We start from the raw sequence: 22,234 nt of genomic DNA on the forward strand, positions 1-22,234 counted from the left end.
TGGTGCTGTTTACTATGCAGAACTTCGGGGAGAGAGGGCAGCCATAAGTAGAATGGATATGCTGGTCACAAAGGAGTTCTTACTAAAGGTTCTTATGTACATGTTCATCATGTGAACCTGAGGTCGGAGGTGCATCATCAATTTGGCCTTCACATCTACTTGGAACATTTGGAGACGTCTCTCCTAGGGTGGATGTATATGCATTGGGTGTTGTTCTTTATAAAGTGGTTTCAACAAATGGCACACTGTTATGAATATGATTGAGAAATTAAATATGGAGAATTTCTTAGCATGAAACATTGATGAGTGACAAACCATTAAAGTGCAGCCCCAAAGCAATGAAGGTTACTGTCAAAGCCATGTTACAGAGATGCAGAGATGAGTGTATTGACAACCAATGCGTACTTTACAATCATAACTGTCAACATGTTAGATGCCAAAATGCAGAAATAAGGGAGGTATTTGATGATCTAAGACTTACTGCAGCATACATATAGTTGAAGAATGAATAAAAGAGAAATTGCAATCATGCAATTGAAGCAGCAGTAAATATATTTGCATATTGATATATTGAAAAGATACAGATATCTTCACAAAAAGTGATTGCATGATGATTGTTCTGAAATCAATTCCCATACATAATATGCAGAAATGATCAGTGATAATACAAGAAATCCTGTATTATGTCAACAATGGTGACTAGATATCCCATGCACATCAACTATATATATTCTATGCAAAGACAAACTATACAGCAGCCTTGAAAGTGATGACTATGGTACAGAGGAATGGTATGTCTGCTCTATATCAGGAGCAGGGACAATCTAATACATTTGAGCAGTAACTTTGAAATATCATGTGAGAAGTGTTTCACTCAAACCCCGCAAGAGATCCGATTATCATACATAGATAAGAGGTCTGAAGATATTAGATGGACATATATGGTGTTAAGCGCATAGTGTGAATGAAGTAAGCCTTTGAATACAGCAAAAGGATTAATGCCATCATCGGTTGTGGAAAGTCCATAGAAGCAAAGGTCTGCAGATGCTAAAGATTAAATCTGGAAATATGATGATATTTGTTAGCAACCAATAATATTATGACAATAAGCAGCAGTTATACACAAGAGCGTGAATTCTGATTGCGGAAGAGTAATTGCCCAAGAGACTTAGGAGCCCGTTTTTGTAGAAGCCGGAGGATTATTGCATATTGGTTAATATTTGATGACTTATATCGAACGCTTCTTTGTATTCGATGTAGGTTTAATGCACCCGAGCAGACAAGGAAGAACCTGAACATAGCGTTGTTTGTACGCACTGAGGAATGAAATAGAAACATTGGGACAGATGCGGGAGATACCGTAATAACCCTAAACAATATTTTTGAAGCACCCGAAAGGAATAACCATGAAAATCCGAATGTTTTCCTTTTTGAAATGGTTATCTTTAAATTTGTTTTATTAACAAATATTTTGGGATTATCGGGTAGTTTTATTGATTAGGTGCCCGAGTGATTGTGTTCCTTCACTCACACCTTTTCATAGTCTATAAGTATATGGTCAATTCATTCTTACAAAACAATCTTTTTCCATAAACAATTCATATTGATATTCTAAAAAATTTATATATCATGATGCACTGTGATAGATTATCTATGTTCCCCTGAGTTTCCGGGACGGGGATGGCAGGGGACAGCAGGACGGGTTTCTGGGACAGCATTTTTTTTTGCCGATTTTGGGGATGGCAGCGGACGGCAAATGGGGTAGGCAAAAGTGACATTTTTTTTAGTTTTCTAAATTTTTTGTGTGTTAAAAAATTGGGGACGGATGCAAGTCCCCAATGAATTTTCCGGGACGAGGACGTCCCCGTCCCCGAAACGCTGGTTTTTTTGGGGGGGACGCATCCACGGGGAACATAGTAGATTATATTCTTCTATTGGAGGAGAAATGAAGTTTTGAACAAAGCCCATGGATTGAATTACAGAGAAAATTTATATGCGATTCCGGAATTCAAATGCAATAAATAAACCATCTATAAGGAGTGTCTTTATTGCGATTTTATTTCCAGAATAATCATTTATTTTAAATTTTGGAGTTTTAAATTATTATTAAGTTGTGTCCTTTATAAATGACTTTTTAATTTATTTCTATAAATATTTTAATATTTGGATAAGTGAACTGGGTCATTATTGCATTTTAAATTTGATAAACATAAATATTGTGAAATATTTAATCATTTTCATATTTATGTCTAGTTTATCTCCGCAGGAGTTAAAGTGCATCCTAGACTAGTTTAAAATTGCATTCATATATTTGATCCATCGTGTCTAAATTATTAAAATTGTTTATAGTTTAAAATATATTTAACTTTATAAAGTTGTACGTTTCAACTTATAATATTGACTCTGATTGCCCATTTAATTAAGCACTGGTCTTTATATTGCTCTTAATTCATATTTCATATGCTGGCAATTGTTTCATTTCTTTCCATTGAGAAATTAATATGTTCATTTGTTGCATTCATTCTTTATTTAAACATTATCAAATTTATCTATTAATTCATAAATCACAAATTTGAAGTTTTCTATAATTCTTGCCATTAAAAAAACTCATTGTATTCATGTTCTAATTGATTTGCTTTAAGCGTATTGGATTTAAGGTTGTTGTCTAGGATCAAATACACACGCCTCAATTTTGTTGTCATGCCCAAAATACGAGGGCAAAAACACACAAATTTTATTTTTATTTTTTTATATTAATAATATTAAGGTTCACTTAAGTTTAAGAGTTAAATTTGCAAGTGCAAGAATAGGTTTACTACACTCGTCATAAGTTTATAATCATGAGAAGAAATACATCGATAAAGTTAAATTCTTGTTATTAAATTGGTATAAACATTTGGTTCGTTATTACATTAGGATTTCAACAATATATTGAAATTATGTGAGCAACAATATAAATTGATCTTAAATTTTAACTATGCAAACAAATTTTATTATCTTATTAGTCTAACATTTGCAGAGTTGGAAGCGCAAGGGATTTGGATCGCGTCGATCCATCCCGTCAAGTTGGCCTTAACCGGTTGGATATCCCAGCATCGAGCAGGCAAGGCTCATAAGATTCCAATCCGCAATTTTGGGAACCAACACTTTCAACCAATGAGGAGCCGCCCGTACGCCAACTCACTCTAACACTAAACCGCCTTACGATCTTACAATCGTGCATTCAAACCTCCTGCATTTAGCCCTTACAACCAAACACTCGTGTCCCTTATCGTAGCATTATAACTTTCATTTCAAACCCCTGAGATCTTACAATCTATAGCTTGTTATAGCATCGTGAGATATGACTTGCCACGTTCCTATGATAATAACCTTTTCGTATCTTTGGAAGTCTCCTTGAGAACCTTTACCATGTCCCGATCTGCCCCTTGTTGTAGGATCGAAACTCAGCATGTTAACCTTGCACCCTTTTTGTCCTCGCAATCTTACGATCACCACTTATCGCTACATCGTAAGCCATCATTTTCGCCTTTAACATCTTACAATCACTGCACATCGCAACATTGGAACATGACTTAGCCTTGACTTTCCATAACCCTATGATCTTATGACATACACTTCGTAAGATCGAAAGTCATTATCTTGTCCCTTACAATCACCCGATCACCATCTTGTCGTAGCATCGTGACATTGACTTTAAAACCTACCAATAGAGACATAAGATAACACGATAGAAAGGGAGTCGTAAGGTCGGAGACCTCACCTTTCACTTCTACGATGTTATGAAAACAACATATCTTAAGATCGAGAGATTTAAATTTTACCAGTACGACCATCCGCTAACCTTTACATCGTAACATCGAGAGAAGGATATTTCGACCATATGACAAGGCACCCAAACCTTTGATCGTAAGATTGGGACACGATTTTGAAAATGAGATACAATCTCCTACTCATCATAAAAACCTAGGGTAAGGGTAAGAATGACTGCGAATTTTAATGAATTTTTCATGGCAAGGGTAAGGACAAGACCTTAGGATATCACAATAAATTTCTTTGGGCAGAATCTTTCAATTCTGGGCTAGGGCAAAAATAACCAAGTTAGGGTTTCTCCTAGAAATTGGAAATAAATGAAACATAAACCCTAACCAACAAAATTCAAGCATTTTCACGAGGGATTTTCAAATTTTAGCTATAGTGAAAATGAGGGCTATCAGTATCTAAAGTTCATCTTGTAGGAAAAGAGGGAAGGCACATTAGGCAACTTATGATAGTAGCTTCAAACAAGTGATCAGGTTGGATAAAGTGAGGCTCTTGAAGAAAATATCCTTCATGATTAAATGAGTATTCTTCCAAGAAGAGGGAGTCTAACACTTCTTCAAAGGCAATATAGAAGTTCAAAAGGTTGATATTCAAAGGGAATCTAAATTTACATGGTTTGACTGCATGATTTTAAAATGGGCCTACCCATGTATACATCACGAGGAAGTAACTTGTCACCACAAGGTCGAAAGATTGATATCAAATTTAGAATGAGTTCGACAAGCATCCTTGGGTGAAGAGAGTTTCTAAGGAAGTAACTAGAGGACCTAACCTCCCAGGATCGATGTTCAAAGGGAGAAATTTTGAAATGCAATCCTTTGTGGATAATATCTTCTCTATGAGAAGTTCTAAGATAAATTCTTTATTTCTAATATGCTCTCCTCTATGAGAGAGAAGTATTAGGTGAAAACTCTTTGTTACACCCTCTGGTAGCAGCCGTAGTTGGTCCACCCTCTGACTTGGTTCATGGTGGATATCAATGGAGTCACTACATGATGTTCTTGTGATTATGTCATGAAAGGTGACAATCTTTCATTGATACATATATTTAGAGGGGAGCTATTGAAAGGTGACAATCTTATCAATAGTTGGACCTGTTATCATAATAAACTACATTAAGTTGTCCTCCAGAAGTGCTGGAAGTTATTATAACAAACAGAAGGTAACTATTGAAAGCTGACGATCTTATCAATAGTAGACCTATCTCCTAACACCAAAATGTGTTGGAGCAAGTGTTATCATAGTTATTCAATCGGATTTTGCTGGACACCATGAAAATTATCGATGTCATTATTATTAGGCCAGATTTTGCCGGACACATTGATATCCATCATGGTTATTAGATCGGATTTTGCCAGACACCATGAAAATTATTGGTGTCATTAATTTTAGGCCGGATTTTGCTGGACACATTGATATCCATCATGGTTATTAGGCCAGATTTTTCTAAACACATTGATATCCATCATGGTTATTACACTGGATTTTGTCGAACACCATGAAAATCATTTTTTATGGCTCTTTAGGCCGGATCTTGTCGGACACCATAACTTAAACCTATCATAGACCACACTTAAGGTGGCATTTAAACTTGTATAATATTTGCTTCAATTCCCCCTTTGCTAAAGAGGGAGTGTTGAGGAATTTAGCCTCATAGTGAATTGAAGTAAATTCCATATGTTAAATATGTTAATATATGTGTGTGTGTGTGTTGATGGATTCATCTTGATATCCTAATATGTCATTCTATGAATATCCCTTCATATACTTAAGAGAATAATGTGTTATATATCAATCCTCCCTAACTAAGAGGGAGTGTTAAGTTTGTAGTTACAGTCAGATTGTTTCAATCATGAGATTCATTATTGTTGGTAAATCATCATTTAGTTATATATTATATATATACTTATTATATTATATATATATATATATATATATATATATTATTGTTAATATGTTATTTATATCTAATGATGATTAACCATAAGAAACATGTCTCTTCATGAGACATGTCTCTTCCTCTCATATTTAAAAGTCATTCATTATGCATTTGGAAAACAATAAATTACAATGGCAATCATTAGTACATGTGTAGCGATCATAGAAACCAACACATACACCATGCCTTCCTAGAGATGTTGATGGTCGAACAATCAAACTTGATGAACATGTTGATTCTCAAGTCTTCCAAGTCTAAAGCATTGGTAGCTAGTAAACATAATCAAGGAAAAGGATCTAACAAGAAGTAGGAACCATGGCAACAATACGGGGAAGTCGTCCAAGAGGGAGTTGTTCACTTGTGCATATTGCAAGAAGAATGGACATGAAGAACATCACTACTACAAGGAGGAAATAGATGAACTCAAGAATCTTCTTAAGAAAAATAAAATTAGTCTGCCTTCAAGACTGACTTCTTCATCCTCTTCCTCACACGGGAAAAGGTCAAACCTTAGTAGCTACTTCAAGTGAAGATTCAGGGATATGGCTTCTAGATATAAGGGCTTCTCATTATATGGCATCTTCACAGTCAATGTTTTCATCATTTGATCCTTGTCACACTCCGCCTTATTTGATGGACAATTACACTTACATAAATGTAATTGGGAAAGGCACTATTGGTAAGGGGGAGGGATAATTCAAAGATGTGTTGTGTGTACCTAACTTAAGTCGTAATCTTCTTATCATCTATTAGCTCACTCATGGGGTTACAATGAGGACTCTTGAATTCACACATAATTCAATTTTTATCAAAAATTTGGAGACTAGAGAGATTATTGCTATAGAGGTGGTTGATAATTCATCTTGGCTATACTACTTTGCAGACTTTTCTCATGCTGATGACATTGACTCTTCAACAGATTTTGATCACTCTTCTAGTCTTGATTCAGATTTTGAGGAGAATTTTGGCTACTTGAACTTGGGTATTCTTTCATGTGATCAAGTCCTTGAGCCATCCATTTCTCCTCCTCCTACTGAGATTTTAGCTATTGTTGTTCCCAATAATGGTTGCATTCACACAACCATGGATCCAGGTGATTTAGTGCAACAAACTATTTATTGTCTTCCAGACTCGGCTCCATAGGATTACTACTTGATAGACATTGTAGGTTTGTTTGTGGAGTCCTACATTGCAGATTTGGAAGACACTATTGATGGCATTCATCTTCTCTTTGGTGAAGATGATCCTTCTTTCTTTGTTGCGCAAGAACATGCTAACCCTCATATTCATTCTCTACTTGATCATCCTTCTGAGGTTGACATAATGATGGATACTTTGATACAATTGTTGGGGGTCACTTCATCTTCAGAGGAGGCTTTTGAGTCTTTGACATATGTTCTACATTCATCCTTAGATGATCCCAATTTGTCTTTTTCAGCAAGGGGCATAGTACACATGTTTTGGAGGAGGCACCTTTCAATATTGACTTGGGGGCACTTGAGCAAGGTTTTAGAGATCCCATATAATTTGAGGTTTCTTCCTATAGATGGGACAAGCTTCATTTATGCACCTTTGGTTTTCTTTCTTCCTAAGGAGAGGAATGTTGTTCTGCACCCATGGAGTAGTTTCTACATCCAGCTTGGAGCATCTAACACAGGTGTACATTCTACATTGGGGGGGCCTACTTGGTCTCTCTTCCACTTCTTCTCTCCTATATGGGGATTCTTTATTAAATATGCATGATGTATGTAACAATGGAACTGTCTTGATTACTTCATCCATCCATGCATCTTGTTTTTCTTTTTATTTCTATTTTTGGGGGAGGGTTTTTCCCATGTGGTTTTCCCACTTTCTCTTTTTTATGAGAGATTGCATTGGTTTTCTTTTGCATTTAGTACATGGGTACCTAACATGGCCTAGTAGTCGAGACCCATCATGCGCTTTCATCTAGCTTTGTAAGCTTAAATGCTTTCTCCTAAGTTACACTTAAGGAGGGGGTGTTGATGTAATTAAATATTACTAATTACACTTTACTTAAGTTTACTTAGGATAATGCATTTTTATATTAGTCATCATGTAGACAAATAGGAGTTTGCACTTGAATTCGGAACATGTTGTCGCCCACCTCGCTTTGTGCTTTACACTTTTGTATTCTTATCCTCTCGTGGTTGCACATACTTTCATACACAATGGAGGATAATCCACCTTTGGTGGACATGTGCTTAGTTGTTGTGCTTATCACTTGCATGACTCCTAGTCATCTTGCATTGCATGGGCCCTATATACTTAGACACGTTTACATGCATTGTACCTGAATCTCATTTTCTGAAATCTGATTATCTATTATTGATCATCTATGAATCAAGTCATTTGAGGATCAAATCCTTTGTCTCTCATGTGCCATCAATTGAGCTTCTAGATCATGGCATTTTCATTCATTGCCTTAGGCAAATTCTTAAACAAAGATTGAGAGAATAGGTTGACTTTTCCAAACTGTCATTCCCCTTCATATTCTGCTTCGGTGATACCTTGTACTTTCACAGAAGGGTACTTTGATACTTGAAAGTGTCACAAATTGCTCTATACGTAACATAAAATCAAAAATTAGACATCAACTTTTTAGGTTTATATTCCTTTGGAGAAGTACAGACATATAATTCAGGAGTCTTCTTCTATATCTATTAAGGGACTGATGCTTTAATCATTGCATCCTGTTTATCCTTTCTTTTTCTTAGTGAAGTACATGCTTTTAATTCCCCAAAATAATGGCTTTTAGGGGTTGACTGCTCCAGATCCGATTTTTGAAGTGATCTATAATTTATTGAATCCTGGTTCAGATATTTGGCTACAAGTTAACATCGACAAAATTTGACAAAGTGTAAAAGCACTGCTTGACATCTAGTTGACTGGTGTACTTTGATTAAGTATACAAGTTATATCTGTGCATCAAAATCATCTTCCCATAAAACAACACTTATCAGTTAACCTTAGAAATGTGTGTGTATATCCGATGCCTTAGAGCAGCAGCTCAGTGACAAATAAAAAGCAATGTATCCAGTATATTTCAGAAAATCAGAAATCTTGTTCATTTGATCTTTTTCTGGCTTCAAATTTTATTATATCACAGCACTTTGCATAATTCGCTATGCCCATTGTCAAACCCATTTGTTAATATACATATTACATCTCAAAGTTCAATGAACATAAATTTTATTGCGGGAGCATTATATATAAAATAACACATCCAACACAAGTTGTCAGAAATTACGTTCTAATATTGACATTTTAATTATATTTCCACATTTACTTGTAACATTACAACAAGGACCACTCTGACATCCACAACATGCTTGCAAACAGGAGCAGAAAATACTTACTTTGAACATAGGATGTACATCACCATCAATGTCAAACCAGCTGAAGAATACATTAGCTTTTGAAGCAATATATAGAGCAAGTTCACGCTGCATAAACATTCCCACAAAATCAGCTCTAATGTTGGATATATAATATGTATGCAGCTTTCCAAATGATACTGCTGTAGTAAATGACGCAAAATTCTTCACATTACTTCACTACAAAGGAACAAATAAATCAAATTCTTATGATAAATGTCATTACAATGAGCACTGAAATTTTAATTTAACTTTTTAAAATTCAGGAAATAGAATCTATTCCAATCATGTGGACAAAATATGCAATGATCATTACCCAGCTGATATGAGATCTACTTTTTGCTAACTTAGCTTTGTGATGGTCTTTTGTACTGAGAATCATGATTTTTTTCAACAATATGTGCATTTTGTGAAATAAATTAAGAGATAATACATTATGCAGCTCAATACAATGTTCATTAATCATGACTTAAATAGCAAACCATCGATGCATATATTAAGTACTGGGTGGTCAGTAATGGTTCTCCCGATGGCTCTCTATTGTATAGGGTCAGCTACATAACAAGAGGTACTCAAAGAAATCAAGTTGTCATCAAATTGATGATCGTCTCATTCTTATGATAGTTTACATTAAGGAACACCAAAATCTGGAAGATGGTTTCTGTCTTGTCAGTTTTTTTTTATCTAGTCTTGTTGAAGAGGTGTTATTTATAGATAAGATAATAATATTAATGTCCATGAAAAACCAAAACGGTTTATGGGACTAAGCATACAAACAGAAGAGCTGGCCAAAGCAGAAGCACCAAACAGTGATTGAGAAGAAACTAAAGCAAGAGACAAACAATAAAAAAGACAAGGTAAGGACTAAGGGTCCTTCCTTGCCACAAAGAAATCAATAATAGAGAGGTCCACCCGTGAACTATCCATAGCCTTAGAATGCCGTGAAGAACCGCTATAGGACTGTCACTACCTGGAGAGACTGGTACAATGTCCGATTGATCTGGAATGAGAAGTAGTGGAAGGCATTTTCAAACCCTGTGGAGGAGACAAGGGAGAGAGAAAAAGGCAGTAATGAGCTGATTTGAAGTACGCCCTTGAGGAATAAAAGACTACAAGGTAATCTCTCGAAGATGGGTGGCCTCCTAAAGAAAAAGTGCAAGGCATCGCCGTCAATATACCTGAAGCACATCGAAAGAGAAGAACAGTCTTTGAAAAGGCAATAAAATCTCCCTCTGATCTCATAGTAAAGAGGACAACGAAATATGAAGTGCATCTTAGTCTCAACCTCTGCCAAAGTACATAACTGACATAACCTATTAGCCCGATCCATATGGTGGTCAATCCGAACCCTGAGGCGATGAGAACCAACTCTAAATGAGCCTAAAGAAAATCGTAAGGGATGATTCCAGCGCCGATACAGATAAGCAAGGCGAACAACAATACCATCCTGAATCTCAAGAAAATGTTCAGCATAGAAGGTCATCCTAGGTCGCAGACCCCCTAGGGGATTACTCTAGGTAGTGGTAATGTACTGACTATAAATATCTTGTCGGACATGCTCATTCAACTCCTAACGTGAGGGGAGAAGATGAGCAGGAGCATCTAGCGAAAACTAATAAGGAGGAAGACAATCAATGTCAATCCCAATCAAACCCAATAGAGAGGTGGCCTGAGCATACTAGCATCGAGACCTAGCAGAAGTGCCGAATCTCATAATCTCCACCGAAGAACAATATGTCGGATGAGAGTATCTATGCCGGTCAACACATGTCTCCATAAAACCACGAAGCTGATGAAGAAACCAAATCAAGTAAAAAATGATGGCAAGTTTGAGAGGATGAGCACCAAACTCAGCCAAGACAATGTTGTGAGGGGTGAGTCTGTGACATCTAATGATACATCGTAACAACAATGTCTAAAACAGCTCAATAGAAGCCGAATCAAAAGTATTAAGAGAAAGCCCCCAAACAACCGAACCATATAGAACTATCGGATGAACCAGAGAGTCGAAAAAGGACAACTTGGACGAGATATCCTAAAAATGATGCCTAAAGCATTGTCTCTCCAGCAAAACTAGGGAACCCATACCCTTACTAACTCTGGATTGAATAACAGGTCTCAAACTAAAATGTGGTCCTAAGAACTTCACACTGAGATACATATAAGAGGGAGTAATTTCGACCTCTTGTCCCTGAAAGAAAAAATGAAGATGTGAGGTCTTTAAACAGTTAGAGACCATAACCCGTGTCTTAGACAAATTGATCCCAAGCTGCCGCTGAACACAAAAAGAAGCCAGACCATCAAGGAGTCTCTGTAAGCTGTCAGGAGAAGAAGCCAAGAGAACCACATCCTCAGCAAAGAGGAGAATGGAGATCAAGACCTGATACAAATAACACCCATCTCCCGGTTGGGAGGATTTCAGAAGGAAATCCTCCAACTCATCAATATACAAACCAAACAATGTGGAAGAAAGAGGACAACCTTGCTTCACCCCAATGGTGCTCTGAATCGGATCAAAAAATCCCTTCGGAGTCCTGAGCCTACCGATTACCCTCTCATAAAGCCTCATAATAGCAGCCTGTAACATATCTGAGATCTCAATATCATAAAGTCGCTAAAATAAGGCCAACCTAGGAACAGAATCAAAAGCCTTACGGAAGTCCACAAAACAACAATAGACCTTTTGAGAGTGATGTCTAGCCTCCTCAATGATAGCCCGCAATGTAAACACATGATCCATAGTCTGATAGTTTGACTGAAAACCAGTGTGTCCTTTAGCCCTACAGCTTCTTCTATCAAGCTCACTAGGTAACATGGTGTTCAGAGCAGTGGCATAAAGTTTGGCAAAAGTGTGTCCTTTCATAATAGTTCTGTAGTTACCCGGATCAGAAGCAGGCCCAAACTTGTGAATAGGGTAAACCACATGTCTAGACCAAGAATCAAGAAACCCAGTGCAAACCACTCTATTAAAGCATATAGGAAGGTAAGATCCAAGAACTGACGCACCAAGTTTGAAAAGTTTTGCATGGAAAAACCCTCTACATCTGCTGCTCTGCTGCATCTCAAAGATCTGATGACCTCCATAATACTAGAGTAGGTGAACAAGTAACAGTAAGGAGGTGGAGTGGAGTGGAGAGGTGACTGCCCAGGAATGTTGTAAAGTGTAGTAATAATGGAGGTCAGAGAGCGGTAGTCGAGAGTGGAGGACAGGGAGGAGCAACGATGGAAAAGGGTACACCAAAAGATATGGGGATTTTGAATAAGCGTGGAACAAAGGGTTTTGCACTGAATGGAGGCAAAGTAATGCTTCTTACAATGAAGAATACAGAGGTACGAAAGGCGCAGATGGGTAAAGGCAGGAGAATGAGCCTCAAAGGCAAAATAAACAAAGCGATGGAAAGCTTTGCAATCAACATCAAACCATTTATTCATAGGACAGGTATTCCGACACTTAGCTCTGAGAGAGGAAGGGGAACGATGGGGAATAGAAAGGAGAGAAGAATCCCAAATGGCAAAGGCAAGTGAATCAAACATGTCAGAGGCAGCAAGTGACTCATTAAAGCTAGTGGGTGTCAAAAATTTCCTAAGGTGATACGTAAAATAGAAACGCAAATAGAAATGCTAAGAAGAGCATGATCAGCTAAGGGGAGACGTGAAATGGTGAAACTGCGAATGGAAGAAATGAACGAATGAGAGGAAATAACATAGTCAACAACACTCGCACCACCACAGTGCGGCCAGCAAGTGAAGAGGTTTGATCCAGGAAGTAAGGATAAACAGTTTAGAATCAACAACCCAGAAGACTCACAAAGCTGGAGGAGGTGATGGCCATAAACTGAGAACGGTCCAAGAACATCCTTTGAGGTGCGCTGCAAGCCCATAGTAATTGGATCTAACTCAGAAGTGCAGTTCGAATCAGAGCCACAATCATGTAAAGGAATCTGAAGATCCTTGGTTCGAGCGTTGAAGTCTCCAAGAATAATAATATCACCCAAAGCCTCGAACTGTGAAATAGTCTCCTGAAGGTCACAATAGAGATTACCATTCCCCGGGTCATGAATGGCATAAGGAGAGGAGACTGGTGGAAAATAAAAAACAGCAATAAAAATATCTCTCTATCAATATTTCCGCAAGCGAATCCGGACCCACATAAATCTGGCATAGGCGTCAGAGTGAACAACAGAAGTAACACTGAAGATATCATCTCGAACCAAACAAGCAACACCCCTAGACCCACAAAGCCCACCAGAAGTCCGGACCTCATCCCTGCAAACTGACAGCCACTAATAACCAAGATAACCTGGAAGAGGGCGCATACGGCTCTCATGAGTCTCAGTAACAGCCAAAATATCTACGGACCCCACTGCATCCTGAAAAAGACCAAGTAATAACCATAAAGAGCCATTACCATTCCACCAATTGACAAGAATAGAAGGAGGTCTCCTCTTGTCAGGCTGTTGTTGGACAGTCATGCCGGTTTGGAGGTTGTCCTCTCTACCCAACTAGTAGGAGGAGAATCACGAACCACCGCTCTAAGATTCCTAATAACAGCCCATTTCCCAGAACGCCTAGCATCTGCCACAATTCTTCGAGCCTGTTTGAGTTATGTAACCTGTGCCTTAGTAAAATCTTTGTCCTGATAAATTTTAGAGGGGAGAGAAAATAACTTTCTCTTAGCTCTAAGGGCATGAAGCCTATCTTGAAAAGAGAAGAATCTAATAAAAAGGATGTCCCCCGTACCAAACCAGCATCTATCCAAGGTGATGTCTGAGATACCAAGTTGGACAGAAAGAAAGGAATGTCCAGCAGCAGCAGGGTCAGAAGTGGGTCTAAGACCATGAACACACAAGTTGAGCTCATGTGCCCGCCGCACCCGCTCGTCATCAATCTTACCTTGAACAATAGGAGATTATTGTATACAGAGTGATTAGGGCTTTCTATCTTGCCTTCTAGTCAATATATACTATTGTTTCCTATCACAATGATAATCACAATTTATTAGAGCAAGAGAGAAGGAATGATTGTATTAAGATTCTCAAGTAACCAAAGTCAATCAATGGGAATCATAAAATGGCTAATTACAATAGAGAATACTATGATCAAGAACACAAATTTTTAAAAAATTAACGGATGAAAAAAGCAAGACAGAGGTAAATCTAAATCCAATATCCACAGCTATAATGCACAAGAACAAAATAACTAGCCATAACAGTATGAAGTGCTGAAATAATTTTGTTCCTGTACAATGATAATTGTTTAACAGAAGGATAGTAGTTTAAGGCTGATAAGCTTACTGAACATATTCTTTGTTCTATGTGTGCTCATTTCAACATTCTTTAAAAGAAATTCCATTTCATACAATAGGGAACTAAATTATATTGACTGACCAGTACCAACTTGATGAAAATATTATTCAATGTTATAGATTGATTCTAGACAACTAAGGAAAATCCAAAAGAGCGATTTCTAACTTAATCTGGAAATATTAGTCGCCATAACTTACTGCCCCAAGTATGTGATTGCACTTTGGAATTGTTCTCCTTTCAGGTATTTGACTTGTCTATTAAATAAGTCACTGGCTACCAACTAACTGCTGCAACCACCTTTAGTCACTGTAGTTTTGTGTTTTATTTCATAAACAGAACAACACTTATTTTGATGATTCCTCTCTTCTGCAGCTCCACATCATTTTACTTGCAGTCCCATGTCTCTTGCGAGGACTTGCAAACTTCTTTTTCTAGAGCTGACCTTCCTTGAGTGGCAGCTGAAAAATAAGAGCATCTGTAGTTTTTCTAAACCAGCCGATACTCCTTGTTCACCAAAGTCATGTCAATTAATAATAAGTGTCCAAATAACCTTGGTACTCCTCTCAAAGCTGTGTACATTGATTAAACCTTGTTTGCACCTTCACCAAAGCCAATAAAATAGCTTTTAATTATTTAAACAGACAAAGTCTGATGCCACTGTTTGAAGTGTCCGGCATCATTAAAACTCCTCCATTTTCCTTGACTACTAAAAATTATTGCAGTTACCAATAAGAGATTATTCCACATCCTCTACAATCTTCCAACATCTCCTTCAATTTCAACACCACTTCTATACAACACGTGGCTTGCTCGTAAACACATCAGACTCTCACAAAAAATGTTTAATGTGACACTCCATTCCCTAAGCATTCCTTTTAAAGGTAAAATCTAGCACTTGAATTAGAGAAATTAATAAATAGTGACGAACACACAGAAAATTAATTGTTTCCTTCAAATTCATTGTTTCACAAAATTATAAAATAAACTGCTAACTACAAACCTCGAAAGACTTATCACTTGAATGCAACTCTGACTTCAAAAACCTTCAACACAACTATGAATCTTGTCTGAATCAGCCATACACTGAATACGGAGAATTCCTTCCCCACAATCAATCTTTGTTGCGGGGTTTTTGTCCAAGGGCTGTAGGAAATGCTTAATTGCCCAACTAGGGTTTGAAGAAAAAACCTATGTACCTAGGGAAGCAATGCCAGCCCTAAACCCAGGGTTTTGGAAATTGTCACCATCTCAGGGATGAGGCGACAGATGGAAATGTTTCCAAGTCATCCCCACCGACAAAAGAAAATACGAAACACATCCCTGAAAGCTCGGAAATGGTCAATGTGTTTCCTGATGGTGCTGACCATCCCAGGGAGGACTGGGGACGTCTTAAGGTTTCCAAGGTCCAAATAAAATATTAAATCAAAAAACATTATTAAATGCCATTTTTTTTCCATTCGCAGGACCCATGCACGCTGGAGGTCAGAAAAACAATAAAATAACATTATGACATATGATATGTTTTGTTCATTTATTTTTTGTTTTGTTTTGCTGCCCGAAAGACGAATGATGCACAAAGAAGAATTTGGAGTTGAAAGCAGGCACAGGATTTGTGCAGTTGTAGTTGGATGTCGCACACAGAGGGTGGAGCTTGTGCAGTTGCAGTCTGGACGCACATCGCACACAACGTCTAGAATTTGTGCAGTTGCAGTCAGGATGACAGCGATATTGATGTTGATATGGATCAAGATTAGAGGCAGATGTCATACTATTTTGTTTTCATTTTGGTATTGATGTTTCAGACTTGGAGCATTTCACTTTTGACATTGTATGATCATTAATAGTTGATACACTGATGGAATGATTATATGATTATTGATAGTTGATACATTAAAAGTTTAAAGTATCTATGATTATGATCTCAATATTTTAATGTATCAACTATCAATAATCATATGTCTAAAAGTTGCACATTTTGATATATGATTATGATACGAATCTATGATACTTTCATTCTCTCATTTGATGTCATTCTATGTTCTTATTCTTAGATGATGATTCAATTTGATGCTATGTTCTATGATGATTTGATGAATGGAATTGATAATTTCAAATTATGTTTCTATGATGATATTACACTTAAAATGTTTTGAAAATCTGAAATTCAAGAATGCATGTATCTGAATTTACAAATAAATTCAGATACATACATACATAGATATATATGTATATATGCATGTATGTATGTATGTATATCAGTGTTCTAGGACTCTGCGAGTCCGAGGCAGAGGTGGCCTTTCCAAGGTAAATGGCCTCTGGACTCTGACTCGGATGAGTCCTAGCAAAGTCCACATGGACTTACCGAGTCTCGAGCCCAAGACTCTCCCGAATTTTTATTTTTATTTTAAAAGACAAAAAAATTAACATTTTTTAAATTTAAAAGACAGAGATTTTTGGAAGGTGTTTTTTTGCAGTGTATATTAACTCTGAAAATGATGTTGTGGTATGTCAAGAATTTATTAAGGATTGAATCTTAAATCTTAAATCTTCAAATTTATGTCTCAAAATCTTGAATATTATAGGAAATTTAATATTTAAAATTTAAATCTTCAAATTTCATTAAATAGGTTATAGCAAATTACACAGCTGAATAGACTTGCATCTCAAAATGAAGGATAGTTACCAAATTGAAGGTTCATTGCCAATATTGGTCACTAGTTGGGTTTCATAATGAAGAAGTCGCTATCAGCATTGTAGAGTTCAATAATGTTGTACAAATATTTTCAGATTTACATATATTTGTGTTAGAATTTTATAATGATGTATATGAGTTTTTCTTCTTCTTTTTTAGACTTATGTGTTCATGAATGTTAGAAGTTTAAAAACTCTCTAGTGTTGTCCATAAAGTTATAAACTTTCAAACTTACATGTATATGCGTTGCTGGCTATGTTCTTGATCATTTTCTTGGCAAAAATTTGTAACCCAACTATAATTGTTATTAAAAGACTTTTACCATTAAAGGTTGTGTTTCACCAAGCAAATTGATAGACATACTTGAGAGCCCTGTTGTTGTCTACAATGCACACATAAGCGGTAACAAACATATTTCTCAATATCTAAGTCTTCCATGACTTATCTTATGTGTATTCATAGGAGGGCATAGGCTACTATGAACCTGAGTATTCTACACTCTAGCTAATATTGTGATATATATTTTCAACTTTTGATTCCATGGATTTCATATATTGTAGACATTTGACAATGACGATATGTTTAACTTTATATTATGTTACTCAAATTTTTTCCTTTAGAAATTCGCTGTTATACTTATGTGATCTATGCAAAATTGTGTATGAGTGTTAAGTAGCTTCTATTTATCTCAATTATTGTGTATTTGATGTTAATTAACTAAATGGTTCATGAAAAACTCGTTAAATCCTTAAAAATCTTTGAATTTCATGGGTTTTTCAATTTTTCGAATCCTTGCCAAGTCTTGGCCGAGTCCGGTCCATCAAGTTCGCATTCGAGTTCGAATCCAAGTCAGATTTTGATTTTTCGTGTCAGAGGCGAGTATGAGTCCTATAACTATGATATATATATATTCCCATCCTATAATGTCCCTGTTTTTGGCCACTCTGTTTGATTGATAGAGTTAGCTCATCATGGCAACCCTCATGAGCTGACAGGGCATTTTGGGGGTCTCAGTTATGGATTTACCATTTCTAGTAGTTGCTATTTTTGGCAATGCAGTGGGTGGCATGGCAATTGGTCATCACCTACAGTTAATCAAGTTATAATTGCATGACCTCTGATTTATTTATTATTCACGACTTGCATTATTATAATAATGTTTATATTATTATAATAATGACTTTAAGAGATATTTCCAAAAAGCAAGTTGGAAAGTTTCTAGTGTTGAGTTCTTTTGGGAAACTTCAATATTTTCTGAAGTGCAGTTTTATGGAAACTTTTGCCAATGAAAGCTCATCTCATTGGAAAAAGCACGCTTGACTATATATTTGATTTTGTGCCTTTGTGGCTTTTTCCTCAGTTCTTAACTGTATGCCTTTGCTAAAGTATAAGGGTTGGAAATTCTGAGAATTGCACTTACAATTTAGCTGCTGAGGTATACCTCAGATTGCCTACCTTCTCTATTGTTCATCACTATATCTGAGAAGTGTTTTTATCATAGTAACACGGGGACGCGTCCCCCCCCTTTTTGCCCGACGTCTCGGAGACTTCAACGCACCGGAGACTTGGCGACTCCGTCTCCCCGTCCCCAGCGGTGCCACTAGATTCCACCACCTCCACCGAGGATGGGGGACATCCTACTATTCACTATTTGCAAATTCAACTATTTATGTTTAATGTTCGATGTTCCAATTCAATGCAATGTTTCAAGTATTCACTCTTTTACATCTTTACATCCTATATTGCAATACATATTTTCATAACTAACATTTTTAAATACCATATGCATAGATATATACACCCCTCTTGTCCCCTACCGCCGTCCCCCCACCATCCCCCCGCCGTCCCCAAATTAAGGCCCCTCTGTCCCCCCGTCCCGGAAACTTGTCCCCCCGTTTCGCCGTCCCCCCGTCCCCCAGGGTGGTGTAACTATGGTTTTTATTCCATTGCTGAAGTATAACGAATCTGAAGTTTGCTGAAATCTTCTACTATGAATCTTGTGGCTTGGAGATTTGGAAAGTGTGGGCTTATGATTTATTGCTAAAAGTCTACATTTGTGTTGTTGGACGTATAGTGATAGCTGGACACTGTGAATTTAGTTGTATGTTGACAGACATGGGTGGAAGTAAGCAATATGTAAAGAAGACGATATCCTGCTGAAGTTATCAGCCTTTACACCTTTGCGTGGAGCTATGGCAGTCAGAATAATATTAACACATCTTTCCTGGAGTTTGTGGGAGACTGATTGGTCACGTGTTTCAGAGGGCCATAGCTGTGGGTATGTGTGGATGACAACAATTGATTGAAATTCAGTTGGAGACGCCACCCTTTTGCTGTAGCTGATTGTGCATCTACATTCTCCGCCATGAGCATATACGAAAAGGGACAACCATTGCCACAACCAGTCGAGCCAGGTTCAGTTTGCTAATTGGAATTGTATTAAGAATATATATATATATATATATATATATATATATATGCAATTGCTCTTTCTCTTAATTTAATAAATTGCTAAAATACCTGCAACCCGGTGCTATTATTAATACATATATTTCTGATTTTTGATTTTCATCAAATGCAAAGAATCTCATACCCATTATAGTCTGAATTTATAACATTTTCCCAAACTTCTTGTAATTGTTATCTTTTATCAACCTAGGAGAATTCAAAAATCAATTGGAGAACAATTAAATTTTGCAAATAAAAGTCTGTGAATTCATTTATCAAATTGGGAGTCGGCTAGGGGTTTTTACACATCCCCTGCTCTGGCCCAAAAAAAATGTCTAGGAAACTCATTTCCCAATCCCAGAAACTCAGGGAAACATAGGACATAACCAAATGCCAAGAAATATCGAGAATATGCAAATTTGTGTCGTCGGTAGAAACTGTCAGCCGACTGGATTGTCGTCGGTGTTTCTGTAGCCGACGGAGTGATTGTCGTCGGTGTTTCTGTAGCCGACGGGATGATTGTCATCGGTGTTTCTATAGCCGACGGAGTGATTGTCATCGGTGTTTCTGTAGTCGACGGAGTGATTGTGGTCAGTGTTTTTGTATTCTGTAACCGACGAGTAAATAGTTTGTAGCGGACATAATGTTTGTGGCCAACGGACCCCTTCGGGAAGGTTCGGCGAATAGTATTTATATCTCATCTGAGATCATTGTAAATGATCATTCATCATTCATCTTATCAAGCATAATGTAATGTTCTGGCATATGTGAATAATCTAAGGAGTTATGTTGTTCGTGTTCATTATCTATGTGCATTTATTAATCCATGCAGTAAACATTTGGCATCGTTGCTCTATGAACCTGGAAGGTGGGAAGAATGTAGATTAATGCCAAATCAGCTTAACAAGGATCGAAATAAGGCCAAGGGAAAAGATGGAATTCGTACTGTGCAAGAAAGTTAATTCTGGCACAGCAAGCCGAATGCCGAAGGAGATTCCAGAAGATTGCCGACGGAAACCAAAGCACGGAGGAATTATTGGAGGAAACTCAGCAGCGGGTGGAATTGGTGGAAGAAGCACGAGAGGAGTTTTTGAATTTGTGTTCGCCGAGGGAAGAGAATCCAGATAGAAGAGTATCGACTCGCACAGCTCGAAGTGCCGACGGAGCAAGAGCATGGAGTGAACAATTCGTCTAGGATATACTTCCGCAGGGGGCAACTTCAAAACACCCTTTTAAACCAAGGTTCGCAACTGTTGAGTCTGATGGTGTGGGAAAACAATCCGCCGGTGTGGGAGAGCAGTCTACCGATGTGGGAGTGCAGACCGCCGGTGTGGGAGACCAGTCCGCTGTTGTGGGAGTGCAGTCCGCCGGTGTGGGAGACCAGTCCGCCGGTGTGGGAGTGAAGAGCGCCAATGTTGCAGGACCGAGCAACGTCTGTTTACAGAAACCAATCATGATGGCGGGACCAAAAGAGAAACTACCGAAGTTCAATGGCGATAGTACGGCCGATCCCATTCGACATTGCAAAACATGTGAAACGATCTGGAAGGCAAATGGGATAACTGATGAAGACGACTGGATGAGGCAATTTCTAACCACCCTACGAGGCGTAGCAATTGATTGGTTTACTGATACAAATCCACAAACACTAAACAATTGGAATAACATTAAAAAGGAGTTTCTGGTAGAATTTAAACTGTTGCGGGATGATAATGAAATTGTAGCAGAAATCTTCAATACTAACCAGGGGAAGAACGAAACCGTCCGCGTTTATGCCAGGAAATTAAAAGATTTGATAAATAAAATGGAAAGTAAGCCAGCAGACGGACTTCAGAAAAGATGGTTCATGGAAGGCCTACGCTCGAAGTTGCGGAGGAAAATAAAAATTGTGCCACCGTCGTCATATACGGAAGCTTATAACAGGGCATTGGACCTTGAAAGTGAGCTGAAGACAAAGAAGAAGACGAAGACTAGCTCATCTGATTCGGATGATGACGAGCCTACCGGAGATGACAGCAACAACGATGAAGGCAACAGTAAGAAGGTTCGTGCCCTACAGAAAGACATGATCCGCGTGATGAAGGAGTTTAAGAACATGCAGAAGGAGCCAAAAGGCAATGAGTTGTGGTGCACGGAGTGTAAGACCGACGGTCATACTAAAGGATCGTGTCCAACGAACCAATTTTGTGACATTTGTCAAATCATTGGCCATTCGACAAAAGAGTGCCCCTTTAACATAAAAGAGGATCTCCATAGGTGCTTCTTACACAGAAGGCTTCCCCGTCAAGCAGTAGCAGAAATACGAATAGCGCAGGTGCCACATCCGGAGGGTACAAGAATAATAACAGAGGGCAAAATAACAACAATGTGAACGATAACAATAATAATGGGAGCCGAAGTCAAACCCAGTATGATGCAAATGGACTACCGATCGTTCAATGCCGAGCATGTAATTGTGGGGTCATTTTGTGCGGGATTGTATAGCAACAAACACACCGAAATTATTATGCAGATGATGCGGACCCGACGACCATAAAGATGCCAAGTGCCCAAAGTCTGGAGTAAACTTGATCATTGTCGGCACGGATGAAGAGGAGGTTCTGGCAATTATGCGGAGGCAAGCAAAACTGCC

At 37.8% G+C, this 22,234-nt stretch overlaps 1 protein-coding gene across 1 annotated transcript in view; it reads right to left on the reverse strand.

Annotated features, from left to right (window-relative positions):
* Positions 1-22,234, reverse strand: part of SRFR1 (Tetratricopeptide repeat (TPR)-like superfamily protein) — a 260,775-nt gene that overhangs the window by 96,602 nt on the left and 141,939 nt on the right. Inside the window, exon 14 of the mRNA XM_089787186.1 lies at positions 9,139-9,225. Within this exon, the coding sequence (XP_089643312.1) occupies positions 9,139-9,225 (87 nt within the window). The remainder of the gene's footprint in view (positions 1-9,138; positions 9,226-22,234) is intronic.

Source organism: Cupressus sempervirens, chromosome 6, assembly GCF_028749045.1.
Source record: "Cupressus sempervirens isolate cs-2001-9-10 chromosome 6, ASM2874904v1, whole genome shotgun sequence".
NCBI lineage: Eukaryota > Viridiplantae > Streptophyta > Pinopsida > Cupressales > Cupressaceae > Cupressus > Cupressus sempervirens.